Here is an 18,652-nt window from a genome sequence, read left to right as displayed (position 1 = left end):
GTGAAGTTCTTCCATTATTTATACCTACTGTTTTATGTTTAATTCTTGCTCATGAAACAAATGGCAATTGATGAAACCTAAACAAAACCAAAACATTGTCATCAGCAATTTTCACAGGTATCCCATAATTCTCCTCATTTACTTGTTGGTATTTCTGTATGCATGATACTACAGGTCCTTCTCAAAATATTAGCATATTGTGATAAAGTTCATTATTTTCTATAATGTAATGATGAAAATTTAACATTCATATATTTTAGATTCATTGCACACTAACTGAAATATTTCAGGTCTTTTATTGTCTTAATACGGATGATTTTGGCATACAGCTCATGAAAACCCAAAATTCCTATCTCACAAAATTAGCATATTTCATCCGACCAATAAAAGAAAAGTGTTTTTAATACAAAAAACGTCAACCTTCAAATAATCATGTACAGTTATGCACTCAATACTTGGTCGAGAATCCTTTGGCAGAAATGACTGCTTCAATGCGGCGTGGCATGGAGGCAATCAGCCTGTGGCACTGCTGAGGTCTTATGGAGGCCCAGGATGCTTCGATAGCGGCCTTTAGCTCATCCAGAGTGTTGGGTCTTGAGTCTCTCAACGTTCTCTTCACAATATCCCACAGATTCTCTATGGGGTTCAGGTCAGGAGAGTTGGCAGGCCAATTGAGCACAGTGATACCATGGTCAGTAAACCATTTACCAGTGGTTTTGGCACTGTGAGCAGGTGCCAGGTCGTGCTGAAAAATGAAATCTTCATCTCCATAAAACTTTTCAGCAGATGGAAGCATGAAGTGCTCCAAAATCTCCTGATAGCTAGCTGCATTGACCCTGCCCTTGATAAAACACAGTGGACCAACACCAGCAGCTGACACGGCACCCCAGACCATCACTGACTGTGGGTACTTGACACTGGACTTCTGGCATTTCCTTCTCCCTAGTCTTCCTCCAGACTCTGGCACCTTGATTTCCGAATGACATGCAGAATTTGCTTTCATCCGAAAAAAGTACTTTGGACCACTGAGCAACAGTCCAGTACTGCTTCTCTGTAGCCCAGGTCAGGCGCTTCTGCCGCTGTTTCTGGTTCAAAAGTGGCTTGACCTGGGGAATGCGGCACCTGTAGCCCATTTCCTGCACACGCCTGTGCACGGTGGCTCTGGATGTTTCTACTCCAGACTCAGTCCACTGCTTCCGCAGGTCCTCCAAGGTCTGGAATCGGCCCTTCTCCACAATCTTCCTCAGGGTCCGGTCACCTCTTCTCATTGTGCAGCGTTTTCTGCCACACTTTTTCCTTCCCACAGATTTCCCACTGAGGTGCCTTGATACAGCACTCTGGGAACAGCCTATTCGTTCAGAAATTTCTTTCTGTGTCTTATCCTCTTGCTTGAGGGTGTCAATAGTGGCCTTCTGGACAGCAGTCAGGTCGGCAGTCTTACCCATGATTGGGGTTTTGAATGATGAACCAGGCTGGGAGTTTTAAAGACCTCAGGAATCTTTTGCAGGTGTTTAGAGTTAACTCGTTGATTCAGATGATTAGGTTCATAGCTCGTTTAGAGACCCTTTTAATGATATGCTAATTTTGTGAGATAGGAATTTTGGGTTTTCATGAGCTGTATGCCAAAATCATCCGTATTAAGACAATAAAAGACCAGAAATATTTCAGTTAGTGTGCAATGAATCTAAAATATATGAATGTTAAATTTTCATCATGACATTATGGAAAATAATGAACTTTATCACAATATGCTAATATTTTGAGAAGGACCTGTATATATTGAAAGAGAAATAAAACAAATGATTAAGGTTAAGGCCGTGAGAACTCCTCCAGGCAGCTTGTATCTGCTACAGGAGGTGGTCCTCATCTGTGGCCAAACAAGGTCTTTGTGGTCAACCAGAACAGATCCCTCCACACTGCTGTTAAAAGCTAATAAAATTATCCTGTTTTAGGTGTGTTTTTAAGGGGATTTTAGAGATTGTTCAGTGATTTTTGCTGTACAGAACCAAAAGGAAGGTAGATTTCAGAATTTTGCATTTAATGAAGATGGGGAAAAAAATCAAAATTGACATGCTGGTCATTGTTAAAAGGAAACTTGGCCAATTCTGATCAATGGCTGGTTGATTATTGGCTCCCTACAGGAAATAGGTCAGTGAAAGAAGAGCCACAGGAAAGAACTGCTTATACAACATGTACATATGTAGCTAACCTGTGTAGTTGGGTTATTTGCTGTTTGGTTACAAGTTACTTTAAATCTGCTTGGCAGAATGAAATCATAATTGTCAAAACATTACTCTGTATGTAGGCCTCTGATCATGTCCAGTGTTACTAGTTAACTCAATTATGTGTATAAAACCCTCAAAATTAAAAGTACAGTGCCTAAAAAAGCAAAGGGGGAAGATAAATAAGCAAACAATATAATTAAACAAAAACAATATTACATAAAAAAAATCTGGCAATACTTGTGAGCAATTTCCAGTGAAAAATAGGTATTCATTCAAATTAAATTTAAACAGTAAACAGTTGTAAAAAGTTAACACTGACCAATCAGAAAGGTTGGTTTAATGAAACCAATAAATAAGCTATTTAAAAATGAAAGAAATATGTTCTCAAATTAATTTTAAATGCATAGAGGCCACTGGTGTCCAACGGTTAAACAAGAAGCTGAGTCCAGTGGAAAAGGCTTAAGGTACTGTAGAGGATTTCTGACAACAATTGGTAGGGATTATGGATAATGTGCTGGGGTTTTTTTAATTTTAAGATGTTTAAGGAGCTTCTTGAGCATCTGTAAAATTTGAACAAAAACTTAATTCATTTTTATTTTGTACAACACATAATTATTTGTATAAATTTACTACAGAGTCATGTTTCAGGATGATGTAGCCCAAAGAAAATGTTGAGAGGGTAACTGGACCTGGAACAAAGCCCTGAGGAATACCTTAACTCCAGTAATTGTTGGTATGCAGTATTAATTTAGACCATTTGAAAACTGCACCTGTCTGAAAGATATGACGTAAATCATTTTTTAAAGCAGTACCCTTGATCCTGATGAGGTCTGAGATGATGTACCAGAAATTTGCTTCAATTCAACTCTTAGCAGTTTTTACAGTTAGAATTCACAACAGTCAAAGCGAAAAATTGTCTTCCACCCTGATTTGGCTAGTTCTTTTATTGGTTTACCATTTACCTTAGAATATATGAAAGAAACTGAAAAAAGTTGGAGCAGGTGACTTTAAGAGAAGTCAGCGATTTTTGTTGTTTGTGTAATTTAAGATGCTTATTATGTGAAGCAGGAGTAAAAGTTTCAGCCTACTTTCATGATGATAAATGTATGTAGTCAGTTCTGAAAGTTGCAGGTGCTGAAGAGATCATCTGTCATTTTTAAGCAAGAAAAAAGTCAAATGAGGGCTGAGAAAGAAAGGGCATTTTTCATAATTATCTGCCCTGTTCTGAACTGACCAATTCATTATAACTAAATAATTGCATTTAGTCGTGTAAAGTTATGCCATCATCAAGTTCATCAGAGTCCTCTGCTTCCAGAATGATCTTTTGTCATCCCAGAGGGATCTAGGCCTTTTTCGTCCACGAGTCTGGGCTTTCCTGCTCCTTGCTGCAAGGATTGCCCCACCAATCGTCGGGGTAGGCAAGGGATTAGTTCCACAGATTAGAGTGGCCATCTCCAAACCCTGGCTAATCCTGCCATCTGTCAGAGAGCAGCAAACGAGCCAAGACTCTCTTCACTGGGCTAATTAGAAAAGCCAGATGAGCGCACATTCAAAGAGGGAAAAAGGAAATCTTCAAAACACACAATTTTTTCAGTTTAATATTCAGAGAGGCAATGGAGGAGACGTACCTTCTCAACTATCCAGGGGTCAAGAAGAAAATCCTGACAGGAGGCAAAGGACCACTGCCTCATTTTCCTCCTGGGACAAAGGTATCTTAAAATCTCCTTAGTAATTTTGTACTTGGAGAATAAACTAAACAAATACCAATTCTATTTATTTTGTTACAGTGAAGCAAGTCAGTTTTAAGAGTCTATTTTCAGATTGGTTTTGTGCACCTAAATTAGATCCTCCTGAATTATTCATAAGGATGGGAAATTTACTCTGTATCTGGCTCTCATGCACAAAGCAAACATTTGGTCAACCAAATTGCAACATGTTTTTTTGGCCCACTTCCTGTTCATCCTCTGATCTGCCGGTCTCCAACTTTTCCACTCCTTCCCAGTCACATCCAGCCATATGGCACCGAGCCTGGACATTGTGACAAATATTTTCCATGACAATGTCAGCATGAATTTCCATTCACCTGTGTATATGTATGTATGTGTGTGTGTGTGTGTGTGTGTGTGTGTATTTCTGTGTGTCTGTGTGTCTGTATGTTTCTATCCACTCCATTGAGGTAATTCCCAGTAGCCTACACAGCTTTAAGACTTTTTTCCTATTATAGCGGGCTTTAAGCAGAAGGTCAGGACCCAACATAATTTCACAGTCGATGATCGAGGTTTTGGAAGTGTTTTATAACAAACAGATGGGAGTCCTGATAAAATGCTTCATGTCTGTGTTAGATAATAAGTGTCTTTAATCCTGTATGAAGTTCTTTTAAATAATAGTCACTGAACCACTATTTTCGCTTCTGTACATCTAAGCTGGTCTTCCACTTCCAAACCCTGCTGGACAACTTTGAGCGGACGGTCATCGATGACAATCGACTGGCCGACAGACCGGCTGAGATCTTTGTTGGAAGGATGTTCAAGATGGAAATTTGGGAGCCCATGCTAATGTCTATGAGGGTTGGAGAGGTGGCTGAATTCTGGTGTGACGCCATTGTGAGTCTAAGAAGTTTTTGTAAGACTTCATGAAAAAGAGGACACAAGCTTTTACTTTAAATTGGGTAAATCATAGTTAATTGGCCATTTGTTCAATTTAAAGTAATGTAAAGTTAGTTGTTTTTTTCCTGAACAAAAATGTCTTCAGCAAGTATAATTCAGTGAACCTATGTGTTTTCCTTGAAGGACTGATTGTCAGGAGCTTATTGTTCAAGGGGCCTCACATAATGATGTACTAATTCATTTTATTTCAGTCCTTTGATGTTCATGTTTTTTTGTTGAATGCATTTTTTCAGCACACAGGCTTATATCCTATTGTGTCCAAGGGAATGAGGCTGATTGCTCAAGGGAAAGACCCCCTGGAGGGCCAGAAACACATGTGTGGCATGGGGAACCTGTTCCACTATCACTCCACTGGTTTCCCTGAGCTCGACGAGATAATGCGAAATCCTCAACCACTCATATTCGTCATGGAGCTGTTGCAGGTGAGCTACACAGTTCCGGTTCTAGACCAAATTTACCAGGGACCAGGGTGGGTCCAGATTTTTCCATGGGGTCACAGAACAAAAGAATGAAACAAAAGAAAACAGCAATATTTCATCATTTCATATATTCAGTGAGCCACAGTGCAACTTGTGGCTCTGGAGCTGCAGGTTGCAGACACCTGATCTAGCAGATGAAAACTGTGATCCTATCTCAATATGGCTTGTTAATTAACCCCTACCACTTGCGACAGTGGCAGCAGAGGTAGGGGTTTGTCCTGTGGGTTGCTTGTTCGAAACCCCGCTCTGTCTGTCTCAGTCGTTGTGTCCTTGGGGAAGACACTTCTGCTGATGGTGGTCAGAGGGCCTGGTGGTGCCGATTGTATGGCAGCCTCACTTCTGTAAGCCTGCCCCAGGGCAGCTGTGGCTACAATGTAGCTCACCACTGTCAGTGTGTGAATGTGTGTACGAATGGGTGAATGACTGATTGTGGTGTAAAGCGCTTTGGGGTCTCAGGAGACTTGATAAACTGCTGGCTGTAGGCCATTTACCATTTGCAGGCCATTTAAAACTGTAAAGGTAAAACATAAAATTGGTCTAAGAGATCAGTCAGTTATGGGTTTCTGTGCCAGTGCATATCTTCATAAGAAACTGATAAAGTATTATGTCTTCAGTACAGGGGCCTTAACAGGGGCCAGCACCAGTTCTACAGGGGCACTGGCCCCTGTTGGCCCTTGCCTAGAACCGCCCCTGAAGGTATAGTATTTTAAAGGTCGATGTAAAGATTGTTGGCTCCAGAGCGGGTCCAGGAACTTAAACAGCTGCTTACGTCCCTCCAAACCAGCAGGGGAATCCCAAGAACACCACAATTGCCGTGATACAGAAATTAGTAGTAATCCTGCAACAAGAACCTAAACTTTGATATGTAAATAATTGTAATCAGATTAAAAAGTTTTTTTTTCAGGTAAAATACTTTGTTGTGGTATAAGTTAACATTTTAGAAGTAGTCTAGCTATACCTGTGCTTCACCTTTCCTTGAGCTACAATCATAATGCTTCTTATTTTTGAATGTGCTTACTTTCAGACTGAATGGAGTTCATGCAATACACATTTGATTGTTGTGGGTGAATATTACTTTCCATTTCTAAATTAAACTAATGCTTATGTTAGATGAATGGTGATAATATTCCCTTGACAAGGATATCAAGGGAATATTAGCTAAGTCGTTTTGATTGTTAGTAGGAAGGTCCTCAAATCGAAAGTTGTTCAGGGCCCACAAAGCCTTGGACCATCTCTGGTTAGCTGCAAAAAAAGAAAGAATTGTCATTAAAAAAAAAATGAAACACAAAAATGAAAATAGTTCACAAGCCAACCCAGTGAACCTTGTGAATAAACCATTTATACTCACACAACCACTGCCTATCAGTTAGTTCCTGATAGAAGTTAGATGTTTTGTGACATTGTGGAGATAACTAATATTAGAAATGGTCAAATCCTATGCAAATGCAATGTAAGAGTAGATCTTTATCTAAAGGCTTTATGCTGCATACCGTTTTCATCTGTTGTTCTTCTGATCCTCATTTAAACCAGTTGACTCAAATGAAATATGAAAAAATCTCTATATCAAACCTGACTTTTTGCTGACTTTATGATGGTTGAAATGTTTTATGGGATTAAAATAAACACATTTCCTTACAGTAGACTGGGAGTAGATGACATCCAATAATGTCATATATAAATCATCGGTTGTCCAAGTAACCAAGTTAGGTGCAAGTTGATACATAGTCGGTACAAAAAATGCTTTTGCAGAAGGCTTTTTGTACCTGAAAAGTTTGCGTACAAAAAGACAAAAATCACAGAAGTACAGACACAGACAATAGCAGTTCTTGCATGAATGCCACCCTGGGCAAGCACCTTGTTTCTGCACCCCAGCCCCCGACTGCTTCACTCACACTTCTCCTCTGAAGACATCAGCAGAGCAGTCAGCCTCAATCCTTCTGCAAACCCCCCCCCCCTGAGTACAGATTGGCTAAAGGACCAAATAAACAACACCCATCTGTCTAATAGTCATGTTTTCTTGAAGTTATCTTGTGTTTGTTTTTAAAGGTTTGCACCCCAGGGCATCTGTAGAATAAAAGCAAAAGAACCATCAGATGCCCTTCCTCTCTATGTGAAAAAACATCATAGAAACATAGACAACATATACAATGCAGGAACAGCACAGACAAAAAGTGTGTTTCTGTCAACAAACAATCAAATTGATAAAGATAAGTAAGTTCAAACATATTAGGGACTCAGATGCTTATAGAGGTTATTATGCTTATATGATCAATATTTTCTGTACTTTTGATGTCTTTTTGTTGGGGAAAAACTTTATACTTGTAACCTAAATAAATGTATCTGTGTAGCTGCAATGTAAATGTTTATGAGGAAAATAACTTAGGCTTTATGCTCTTTTAAAATAGACCTCTACCTGCAAAATGATTCGGTAATGAAAAGCCTTGCAATGCACTATATAAACTGTGAAAACAGATCCATTTAAAGCAGTTTTCTTTAAACTTTATTGTGTACGGTATTATTTTGCTGTACAAGAGGAAAATTTATTTTTGAAGAATTGAAGAAGAAGAGATACACCTCTTACAGAGTTTCATTTGCGCTGTTTTTATTAGCATTTTATGAAGCAAGCTGATGAGACAGTACCAAACCAAAATCCCTTTCTTATAACTGCAGTTTTTCTGCAGTTACATGTTTATCCTGCTGTTTTCTCCTCCTTTTCCCCACTTCTTTCAGGTAGGAGACCCCATGTCCTACCACAGAGAGTCATGGATGATGGAGAAGGATGAGAAGCTGCAAAAGGTGCCGGTTCTCCACATGCAGGGCAACGTTCTGGTGAAGCAGAAACAATTCACAGAGGCTGCCAGCAAGTACAAGGAAGCCGTTCTGCTGCTAAAAACAGTGCAGTCCAGGGTGAGTTAAGGGTGGAGGAAGAAGGAGGATAGATGGGGATAAATCACAGTTGTATATGTCTTCTCTGTGCTTTAAGAGATTCATGAATGTTAGGTGACTGGGGGGAGATTCCTGTTTTAAAATTTGGATCTACTTAACTCTGAGACTGCTTTAAGACAGTTGGTGGGAGAGCTGGCAAAACAAAAAATTAGAAGAGCTCAGCATTCCCAAATAAAAGTTATAGGTTTCAACAGTCTATCTGTTGGAGGTAGTTCGTTCTCATTCTTCATTATTCCAGCCACTAGCAGTGAATCAGCCCAACAGAATAATGCGAATACCACCATGCTTAACAGTTGGTAGAGTGTTTTTTTGTTTGAAAGCCTCACCCTGACTCCATCTACTTCTTCTAATTCTCAACAAACAGCTGAATTCTTGTCTTTTCCTACAATAAAACCTTGCTTCACAAGGTGTTGCAGGTAGCTATAGATTTTAGTCAACCTTGAAGGTGTCAGTTTTGGAATAGGGGCTTTTTTCTTGGTTGGTGTTGTTGATGTGAAACTTGCTCTGTTTGGGGAAAGTGACACTGGTGTTCCTGCAGTTTCCAGTTTATGATATTAGTTAATGGTTCTGGGTTATTCCTAAACTGCAACCAATTTACTGTTAAATAAGGTGTGCAGATTAAGCCAGAGGGTTAAAACCTGGGCACAATTGGGCTTTGGAGCAGGACAACGATCTCAAACATAAATGAAAACTAGCTCTGAATGGAAAAAGGAGACAAACATTAAGCTTCTGGAGTGGCCCTGACATTAACCCTCTTGAAAAACTACACTATCTGGAACTATATGCGATATTTCTTAGGAGAACCCTTAGTGTTTATGATGTTTGATAAAATATAGCCACTTTAAGTGTATTCACACATTTAATACGGGTGTTCACACAGTCTTTATAAAGTATAAAACGTATTAAGAGATGCTTTAGTTGTAGTCACTGTCCCAAATCTCTTTGTTGTTTGAATCAGTGAGAAAGACATCAAAACCTTAAAGTTCATGTAAATTATGAAAGTTTATGAGGAGCTGCAGAGTGACAGCAGCACCATAGTCATGTCTTTTTTTCTTTCTCCCGTCTCCGCATGTCCTAGGAGATGCCGGGTGATGTAGACTACATTAACTTGGGGCGAATGATTGTCCCCCTGGAGCTGAACTACTGCCAGTGTATGCTGGAGCTAGAGGAGTACTACGAAGTTATAGAGCACACAAATGAGCTGCTGGAGAAACACAAAGGTAACGACAAAGTCTAGGAGGAAACATTGCTGTAAGGTTCATGTCGCATACTTGTTATGTTTTGAAATGCGTATTTAATTTATCTCTTCCAGGAGAAAATGACATAGCGTGCTTTGTCCTTTCTTTTGTCTTTGATTTTTTCCCTCGTGTCACCAAGCTTCACACTCTCACAGCTGCGTCGCTCTATCATACCTCCGAGGTTAGCAGCTGCATCAGAGGTGCCACGGTTAATCTTGTGCATTGAGGTGGTTTAACAGTGTGAGGTTATTATTCACTCCAGAGATGTGAACCAGCAAAACTCACCATATGTTCGCAATCCTCTAAGCTCAAGGCTATCGATGTGCCCAAAACCAAGAAAACACAATCTTTTATCAGCCTTTGTATTGTGTTTTAATGTCGTTTCTGTTCACACTTAATTCAAACAGAGTTTAAGTCCTGTCTTAAAGTTTATTAGCCGTAAAATGTCAAACGTAATGAAGTGTTTCCTTTATTGTTATGACTGAAATGCATTTTCTGTTACTGAATTGCATGGATTTTGAAATTTCAAAGTATATTCACTCAATATTATGTCATGACATTATTTTCTAGCAATGAAGCAATGACCTTCACCAGGAATATATTGTCTGCATGTTACCCAGGTTTACAAACCATTTCAACTGCATATTTATAAGCTTAAATACAATAACAACATTTCTGCACACTTCCCTCTTTTGCATATAGGCATTTTGTTTGATGAAGCTCTACAGTGCAAAAAATCTGAAAATAATGTCTAATCATAGGAATGGCATTGGCAAATTCTTTCACCTTAATTATGTAATTATAAATTAATGTATCATTAAAATATTCATTGTTACCAAAAGGTCACAAAAATATATAATTCTCAAATCCATGAGGCATAATGTATGTAGAAATAATAAAAATGCAAAGCATTTTAAATAAAAGGAGGAAATATTATTAATGTTTTAATGGTAATTATGACTGCAAATGTCACTCCACTAATGTAATCATGCTTGCCATAATTGATTATCATAATACAGTGACACTTGTTCAGATGTGGGAAATGTTATGCAGCAAGTGAACTGTCAGTTATTGTAAACGCTAAGACTCATCATGCTTGGCATTCTTTGTGCCTTTGACAGTGACTGAGCTGTGATTAGCAGGTCAGCATTGGTTGTAATGAATTAAAGAATAATGCCTTGACTGTAGCATCTAGTGGCTTGCACCTGCTAATCATGGTCCAAGAGAAGTCAATCTAGGAACCAGTATCAGGGTCATTACGGGTTCTCTGGTGCAGAAAATCTGGGCTGGATGAAAGAATTGGTGAAAACACGAATCCTGTTAGTTTTAGAACACAGTTAAGGCATAGATAAGTGTGCACCCCCTTTAAATTCAAAGCTTGTAGTATGTTCTTATATTTATATTGGGGTATACATTTTTTAAAGATAGTTTCTGGCATTGCACTGACAGTAATCAGGCAGAGAGTGAACGGAGGAAACCCCCAGCGGCTGCATTGAGGAATAATAGCCTCCATAAATGAGTCGCCCACTCCCACAGTGCCACATTCTACCCCAGCATGTGTTTATGTTTTAGACTTTCCTCTTTTAGTGTTATCTATGTTTTAATGTGACAAAATGCAAACAAGGTTATGCGGTGTGAATATTTTTTAAGCAAAAAATACAACAAGGGCTTAAAATCATCTACCCATACCTATTCCACCTTGTTTTACAGACAATATGATATCTATTATTTATAAAGCTGTCTGATTTGAACTCGTTCAATTAAAACTGGAATTTACGATAACTCCAAGGCATCAAAAATGGCACCTGCAGATTGCACCTGTACAAATAATGTGCATTATAAGTAGAGCTATGAAAAGTTAAAGTGATGTATTCATAATGAATGATTTACAGGTTCTTAATAGTTGTTCTAATAATAAACAATCAGATCCGTAAAATGTAAATCCAGGCCCTTGCATGATTTCCTGGAAAATGATTGCCATTAATATCAAGGACTCGGGCCCAATTTAGAAAGAGCCAGCCCAGACCTAAGCTAAGCTGTTTCAACAAAAAATTTAAAATGTTGCATTTTCTGACTTTCCACGAGGAGCAACTAGATTTTGCAGGTTTAAGTTGTGTGAAAGTGCGTAGGAGGACATGAGGTTGAAATTACCGCAGGTTTTACAGCTGTAGCAGCCCTGGGAATCGTACTGTCACACTCATAACTAGTCATATAAGCCTAGAGGAGCTTTGCAAGTTAGCACAACTGCCACTTCAGAGCCTCATGAGTTTTCCCCTCACCCTGTGACAGAATGCACTGAGACAGCCTGGATTCTACAGCCTGGATTTTCAGTATTACAGTATTCTATGTTTATTTATATGCACCTTGGCTGTCCTCCACCTTTACTGCATGGAGTATTATTTTAGTGTGAATGAAATTACGAGGTTAAATGAACTTGAGGGTAAGCCAATAATGTTCAGAAGAAGTGCAGAAATGGATCAATGAATGATCTTAAAGGGATGTATTCAGACCAGTTGGACTTTTTCACACTTTCCCGTACCACAGCCACCAACTTCTTATTTTAACTTCTTATTATCTTAACTTACTCATTTTGTTGGATTTTATAGATCAGCCAACTCAAATAAGTGCATAAAGTAGTTTAGGGAAAAGGATACGTTGTTCTTTTTCAAATAAATAAACTGAAAAGAGTAACGTTCATTTTCAGCCCCATAAGTCAGAACTTTGTAGAACTATTTCTCTGTGCCAGTACAAGTGCTTTGTCTCTATCAGCTTTAAACACCCAAATTCTGAATTTGTTGCCCACTCTTTGATGCACTATAGTTCAAGCTCAATGACATTGACTGAAGAGTATCTGTGAACATCCGCTTTTAAGTCATGCCACAAATTCTCAGTTTCCCTTGGGTCTGAGCTTTGACTATGCCATTCCAACATATGAAAATTCTTTGATCTAAACCAACCCATTTTATCGGTGATTGTTTAATGATCTGGGACTTTGTTTGTCTCTTTTCTACACCTGATTTATTCTATAGTTTATTCTGTAGATTTTCCTAGTGTTTTCAATTATTTTGTGCGATTTGGTTTTCTCGTACCTTCGACATCTTTCTTCTTCCTTTGTTCTCACCTACTGTATGTTCGTTAAGTTCTCCAAGATCTCTCTGTATTCATTCTGGACACATTCATTCCTCAGTTGCACCAAGCTTTGCTGTTTTCTGTTGATAAGACTAACCTGGTTCTCATGTCACGGATTACTGCCCCAGCACTTTGAATCCCTCATTCTTCGCCAGATCCTTCCATTACTTGCCTTGCCTGTTCATGTCTTCTTCTTGTTTTGTCTGTTCTCTGTTTGTTCAGCCTGTTCAGAACTTCTCAGGTTCTCGTGCCTTTTCCACATTTGTGAGTTATTTTATTAAGTCTTACCTTCAATGTGAGGCTCTTGTTCTCCTATCTGTGCTCGGTTGCTCTGTTTAGAGATGTTGCTCTTAAATATATGGACCTTTGCTCCAGTCTCTGGTCTTTTTCAGCCACTAAATACAGGATTGTTGTAAATTTTGATGTGAATGGAAGGTATTTCCATCCACCCCCTCATTGACTCTGACCAGCATCCCTGTCCCTGCTGAAGAAAAGCCTCCCCACAGCTATAATGCTGCCACCACCATGTTTCTGTGAAAGGATAATGTTCTTAGGCTGCCTTTGGTCTCATGTGACCAGAGAACCTTCCTCCACGTCTGCCAGTTTAAATCTTATTTTTGCAATATCATAACCCACATTTTCACCCTCCCACTCTTTTTCTAGCTCATTTTAACTTTTTTTCACTTCTTTACAGACTTTCATCACCTTCTCATCTTCCTCTATGTCGCTGCTGTGCTGTTGTCTCACCTGTCATCAGTGTCGTGCTATCTGCCGAATTTTAAGTCAGCCGCTCTTCTTCTGTTTCATCCCCTCAGTGCAGCAGTTCTGTGGAAACGCCGGGCCCGCTGCAGTGTTTCTGCTGTTGCCTGAGGCGACAGTGAAATCTGTTTAACTGTTGGCTGAATAACATTTTTGCATAGGCAGAAATTAAATGCTGAGGAACAGAAAAGCATCAGTGAGTAGCCTGAAGGCAGAGGCACTGCAGTGGGAGAACACAATGTTTCTTTGCACACACATCTTGGAAGCTAGTATGTTTAACTGACAGGTTTAAAGAATGTCACCGTTTTAATGCATGATAAATATAAGTTAAAAACTTCTTGTTATCTTAGTTTAATTAACAAAGGGTGAAAGTTTAAAATGTTTAAATCCGAAAACCTAAAAACATGTTCCTTTGGAGTGTTTAACTGGTGCTGTATAAAACAGACAAGAAGACTTGGTTTTCTGCAACCAAAGCACTAACACATCATGACGGTACTTCAAATATCTCTCGTTGTAAATGTTGAATCCTCCCTGTTATTTATATGATTACACAGCAAGTTTTTTCATTATTTTCTTATTTCTGCAAATCGATGTCTTAGTCTCACATATCTATTTTATAAATACTGATTTAAATTAAAATTGCAGTTTTTGAACACTCTTAATGCCAGCGGCATTTCTGATCCCTGGTTGTACCTATAACAGTGCTGCACACTGGGGTGATGTTCTGAGGAGGATTTATAAATTAAATTTTAAAACACCTGGAGTCAGAAACTGTGCTTTAAAATTCAGCTGAAAAATAACAACTTTGATGTGTTCATTACACTGCACTCTTACACAGTACATCATCTTGTACCGCTTTTATTTTTTATTAATACAGAACTTTATTGTTCTCTTGAGTTAAACAGAATTAAAATATTACTCAGGAGTTTTAAATATGGCACTCCCAACATTTTAATTGGTTGTTTGTCTCCTCCAGTCCGCTTGCAGTTCCCCAATAAATTGTTTTTTTTCTCTGTCCCAGCGCAAGGTTTGGGCCATGATAGCTCTGACTTTTCTGTGGTATTGTATTGCAAACTTTGCTTTAAAGTTGTTCAAACCTCTTTAACATTTTCCCGTTTTTTCCTGTTACAACTACAGACTTCAGGTTATTAAATCAGGATTTATTGTGAAACATAACGAAATCTGTTTGAAAAAGACTTGAGTTTTTGGCGAGGTTCAGATTCCTAGATAACGGCCCTAAACATGCAGCCAGAGTGGTATGCTTCCAATCAAAGGGTATTTATGTGTTAAAATGGCCCAGTCGAAGTCCATATATAAATCCACTTAAAAATCAATGGCAAAACCTTAACTTAGTTGCTTTTCACTTAAGCTATCGATCCAATCTGGCTAAATTTCAGCCATTTTAAATATAAGAATGGAGAAAAATTCCAGTAGATGGGCAAAACTAGTAGTCGAAAAACACTTGCAGTTGTAACGGTAGATTAAAGTGGTTGTACAGACTATTGGCACATGGAAACTGTATGTAAATGTACACCAAGCTTCTCACACTGTATTAGAAAAAAAGTTATTTAAATTGCTTGTTGGTTTGAATTAGTCTTTGCCATAAAAATCTCAATAAAATACAGTAAAGTTTGCAGGGGTAATGTGACAAAAGGTGGAAAAGATCAGAGGGTGATAATACTTTTTCAAGACACTGTATCAGTCTTGTTTTGATCATTTTCATTCCATAACAATTACTTAAATGACTGTTTTCCAGGTCTTCAGTTGGATTTAAAAGGTATTTGAGTGTTATCCATCAGGCACATGGTTAGAGCTGTCAGAGCAGATTAGATCTAGCTAGAATCATCTGTCAGATGATACGGGTCAAAGCACTGTTGGCCTCTCCTGTTAAAACTATTTTACCTGAACGACAATGCACATTAACACCTCATTTCAGATGCATGCAAATCCAAATTTTGACATTTTAGAGATATAAGCTGACGTAGCTGTTTGCCAAATTGCAACCTCAGCATCTACAGAGCCGATCTTTACTTAAACATGACTTATTTTAAACAATTGTGCCATGATGTTCATGTATTTGCTACAATTTCTGCTTCTCAGACTGTGTGAAAGGCTACTACAAGCGGGCCAAGGCTCACGCTGCTGTTTGGAATGAAAAAGAGGCGCGTAGAGACTTCAACATGGTGGCCGAATTGGACATCACTCTGGCCGCGCTTGTTCGCCGAGAGCTGAAGGCTCTGTCAGAGCGCATGAAGGTGAAGTACTCCGAGGAGAAGGAGCAATACTGGAACATGCTGGAGAATATGGAGGGTAACAGTAAAGAAGAGGAGGAAGAGATACATAATGAAGAGAAGAAGAAGCGAGATAAAGAAAGAGAAAAGAAACAAAGCGACGATGACCTTGAAAGCAGCACAACAGCAACTAAAGCAGGAGAGAAAAATGGTTCAGTTGAGATCAAATGTGTTGAAAAAGAAGAATCTGGAGAAGAAAAGGTTACATCATCTGACGGATGCAAGGAGGAAGAAAACAGCTCTGTATTCGAAGTCTATGCTTGTGATAAAATAGAGGGGAAGGACTGGCAACAGATGTTGCGACTGGTCATGTTGCTGCAGAACGAAGGAAACTTTCTCATCAAAGAACAACGTTTTCAAGAAGCTTCTGCCAAGTTCAAGGAGGCTTTGGTATATGTGGACTTCTTACAAAACAAGGTATGTAATACAATGAAAGTCAAAAAAATACTTTTCTAGAATTAATTTTTAAACGTATGCCCACATCCTGAACTTTCTCACTTTTTGTCACCATGTAACCACAAACTTCATTGTAATTTTTAGGGAGTTGATGTGAAAGATTCACATTAAGTAGTGCATAATTGTGAAGTGGAAGAAAAAGAATATATTGTTTTCAAATGTTTTTACAAATAAAAATCTGAAAAGTATGAATACTTTGTTAAATCGCCTTTAAATGCAACTGTAGTTGGATGGGGAGCATCAGATCTGATGTTGTTACATATTGGCACTGACTGTCAATTAGGTTCAGATCTGGACTTGACTGGGCCATTCTATGACATGGATATGCTTTGATCTAAACCATTGTAGCTCTGGATGCTTGTTTAGTGATACTGTCCTGCAGGAAGGTGACGCTCTACCTTTTTGCTTCCTTTGCAGAATCTAACAGGTTTTCCTCCCAGATTGCTCTGTATTTCATTCTTCCAACTCTGAGCATTTTCTTTGTTTCCTGTTGAAGAAACGCATCCCATAGCGTAATACTGCCAACACCATGTTTCATATTGGGGATCCCCTCAGGGTTTTCGCTCCAAACACTTTGCCCAAAATGTCCATGGGTACACAACTAATACTTGCCCTGTAACAAATTCTCCAACCTGAGCTGTGAATCTGCAATCCTCTAGATTTACCATGTGACTATTGCTGCTATTTACAGATGATGGATTGATGGTTCATTCTACCAGAGTAAAGGGGGCTGAATACATCATCATTTCATTTCATTTCATTTCAGTTATACAGTACTTTGTGTCGGTCCATCACATAATACAATGCACTGAAGTTTGTGGTTGTAATGTCGCAAATGATATTACAAAATGTGAAAAGGTTCAACAGACGTGAATACTTTTGCAAGGCAGTGCAACTACCAGGTTTAGTTTTAACCATCTTAACCACCACCATTTAAATTGATTTGATGTCAAGAACAAAATCAGCAAAAAAAGTGGTTTGGACAGGCTTGTAGCTTTTAATCACCTTTGATGATCTGCTCTTTTTTTATTATTGAAGAGCAGTGGTTGTTTACTTGGAAGCTGAAGAGCAGAGAAAGTGTGCTAAAAATAACAGATATCCAGAGATGTCAGTGTCACAGCTCTCAAGCTCTTGTCGTTTCTTCAGAAACGTTTTACTGCACCCCACCTCACTGCTGAGCTCCCCCTTATACCATCACAAAGCCCCAACGGTCCCATCTTTATTTTTCCTTTACTTTGCAATCCTTTTGAGTCATCTTCGACATATTATCTTCTTTATCATTTCCTCCTTGCCTTTTATGTGTTTGTTCACGCACTTTTGTTTGGGTTTAATCTTTTCAAAATTTCCTTTTCCATATATCACCTCCCCCTGTCCACTGTGTTTTATCAGCAGGTGGATCAACACGGCGAGGACTGGGAGTCGCTGGAGAAGGTGCGTCTCCCTCTCAGTCTCAACCTCAGCCAGTGCATGCTGGAGCTAAAACAATACCAGGCGGTGGTGGAGCTAAACGGCAGGCTGCTGAAGAGCCATAAAGGTAGGATTTGTTGGTGTGAAAAATGAAAGAGAGTTTATACACTTGGCAGGAAGCTGAAAACAAAAAATCTTACTTGATAAAGAAATAGGAAGAGTGGTTTCTTTGTCTTTTGTGAACTTAAACGTATAAAGGTCTTACCTCTGGCCCTGTCTTCACTCTGTAAAAATCCTTTATCTCTTTGTTTACCAAGAAAACACAAAACTAGACACAACCGCAATTCAGTGTCTGTCTTTGTTCCCCCGACACCCATCCATGGACATCGGAGTCAAAAATGAATTCTATTTTTGTTTTCTTTGCGATTAATTATTTATATTTGAGGCTGATGTGAAATTGCTGTTTTTATGTTTGCTTTTTCCCAGCAATTATTTCTTCCTCTCCAGCATTCCTCAGACATTTTCCTGTCAGCTGTCTCACCTCTTCTGTTCAATTTAGATGCTTCAGACTCTCTCAGAAAATGTTTTTCCGCTGGTTTCAAGTTTCATTCCTGCTTATTTACAATTCCATGCAACAGTGTTCATGCATTTTGAACTTTTTCTCATTTTGTGAACTTACAACCACAAACTTCGATGTGTTTTATTGAGATTTTATGTGATAGACCAACACAAAGTGGTGTTCAAGATTTTTACTAATTAAAATGCATTCAGTTCCCTTTGCACTGGTACAATAAAATAAAATCCAATGCAATCAATTGCCTTTAGAAGTCCACCTGTGTGTAATTCAATCTCAATATAAGTCCAGCTGTTCTGTGAAGGCCTTGAGAACATTAGTGAACAAACTGCATCATGAAGACCAAGAAACACAGCAGACAGGTCAGGGAACAAGTTAAGAAGTTTAAAGCAGGGTGAGGTTTTAAAACAATATCACAATGTTAAATATCTCATGGAACACTGTTCAATTTCTCATCCAAAAATTGAAAAAGTATGGCTAAA

At 38.7% G+C, this 18,652-nt stretch overlaps 1 protein-coding gene across 3 annotated transcripts in view; it reads left to right on the top strand.

The window, feature by feature from the left end:
* The first annotated feature begins 3,759 nt into the window (after positions 1–3,759).
* The window catches only part of LOC124860131 (aryl-hydrocarbon-interacting protein-like 1), a 30,223-nt gene continuing 15,330 nt past the window's right edge, over positions 3,760–18,652 (top strand). For all 3 annotated transcript variants that reach the window (XM_047353125.1, XM_047353126.1, XM_047353124.1), the window contains exons 1-7: positions 3,760–3,934; positions 4,649–4,828; positions 5,125–5,313; positions 8,101–8,277; positions 9,395–9,536; positions 15,543–16,150; positions 17,579–17,723. In XM_047353125.1, coding sequence (XP_047209081.1) covers positions 3,839–3,934; positions 4,649–4,828; positions 5,125–5,313; positions 8,101–8,277; positions 9,395–9,536; positions 15,543–16,150; positions 17,579–17,723 — 1,537 coding nt within the window. In that variant the 5' untranslated portion in view covers positions 3,760–3,838. The remainder of the gene's footprint in view (positions 3,935–4,648; positions 4,829–5,124; positions 5,314–8,100; positions 8,278–9,394; positions 9,537–15,542; positions 16,151–17,578; positions 17,724–18,652) is intronic.

Source organism: Girardinichthys multiradiatus, chromosome 23 (assembly GCF_021462225.1).
Source record: "Girardinichthys multiradiatus isolate DD_20200921_A chromosome 23, DD_fGirMul_XY1, whole genome shotgun sequence".
NCBI lineage: Eukaryota > Metazoa > Chordata > Actinopteri > Cyprinodontiformes > Goodeidae > Girardinichthys > Girardinichthys multiradiatus.
This window is presented reverse-complemented; position numbering and strand designations above follow the sequence as displayed.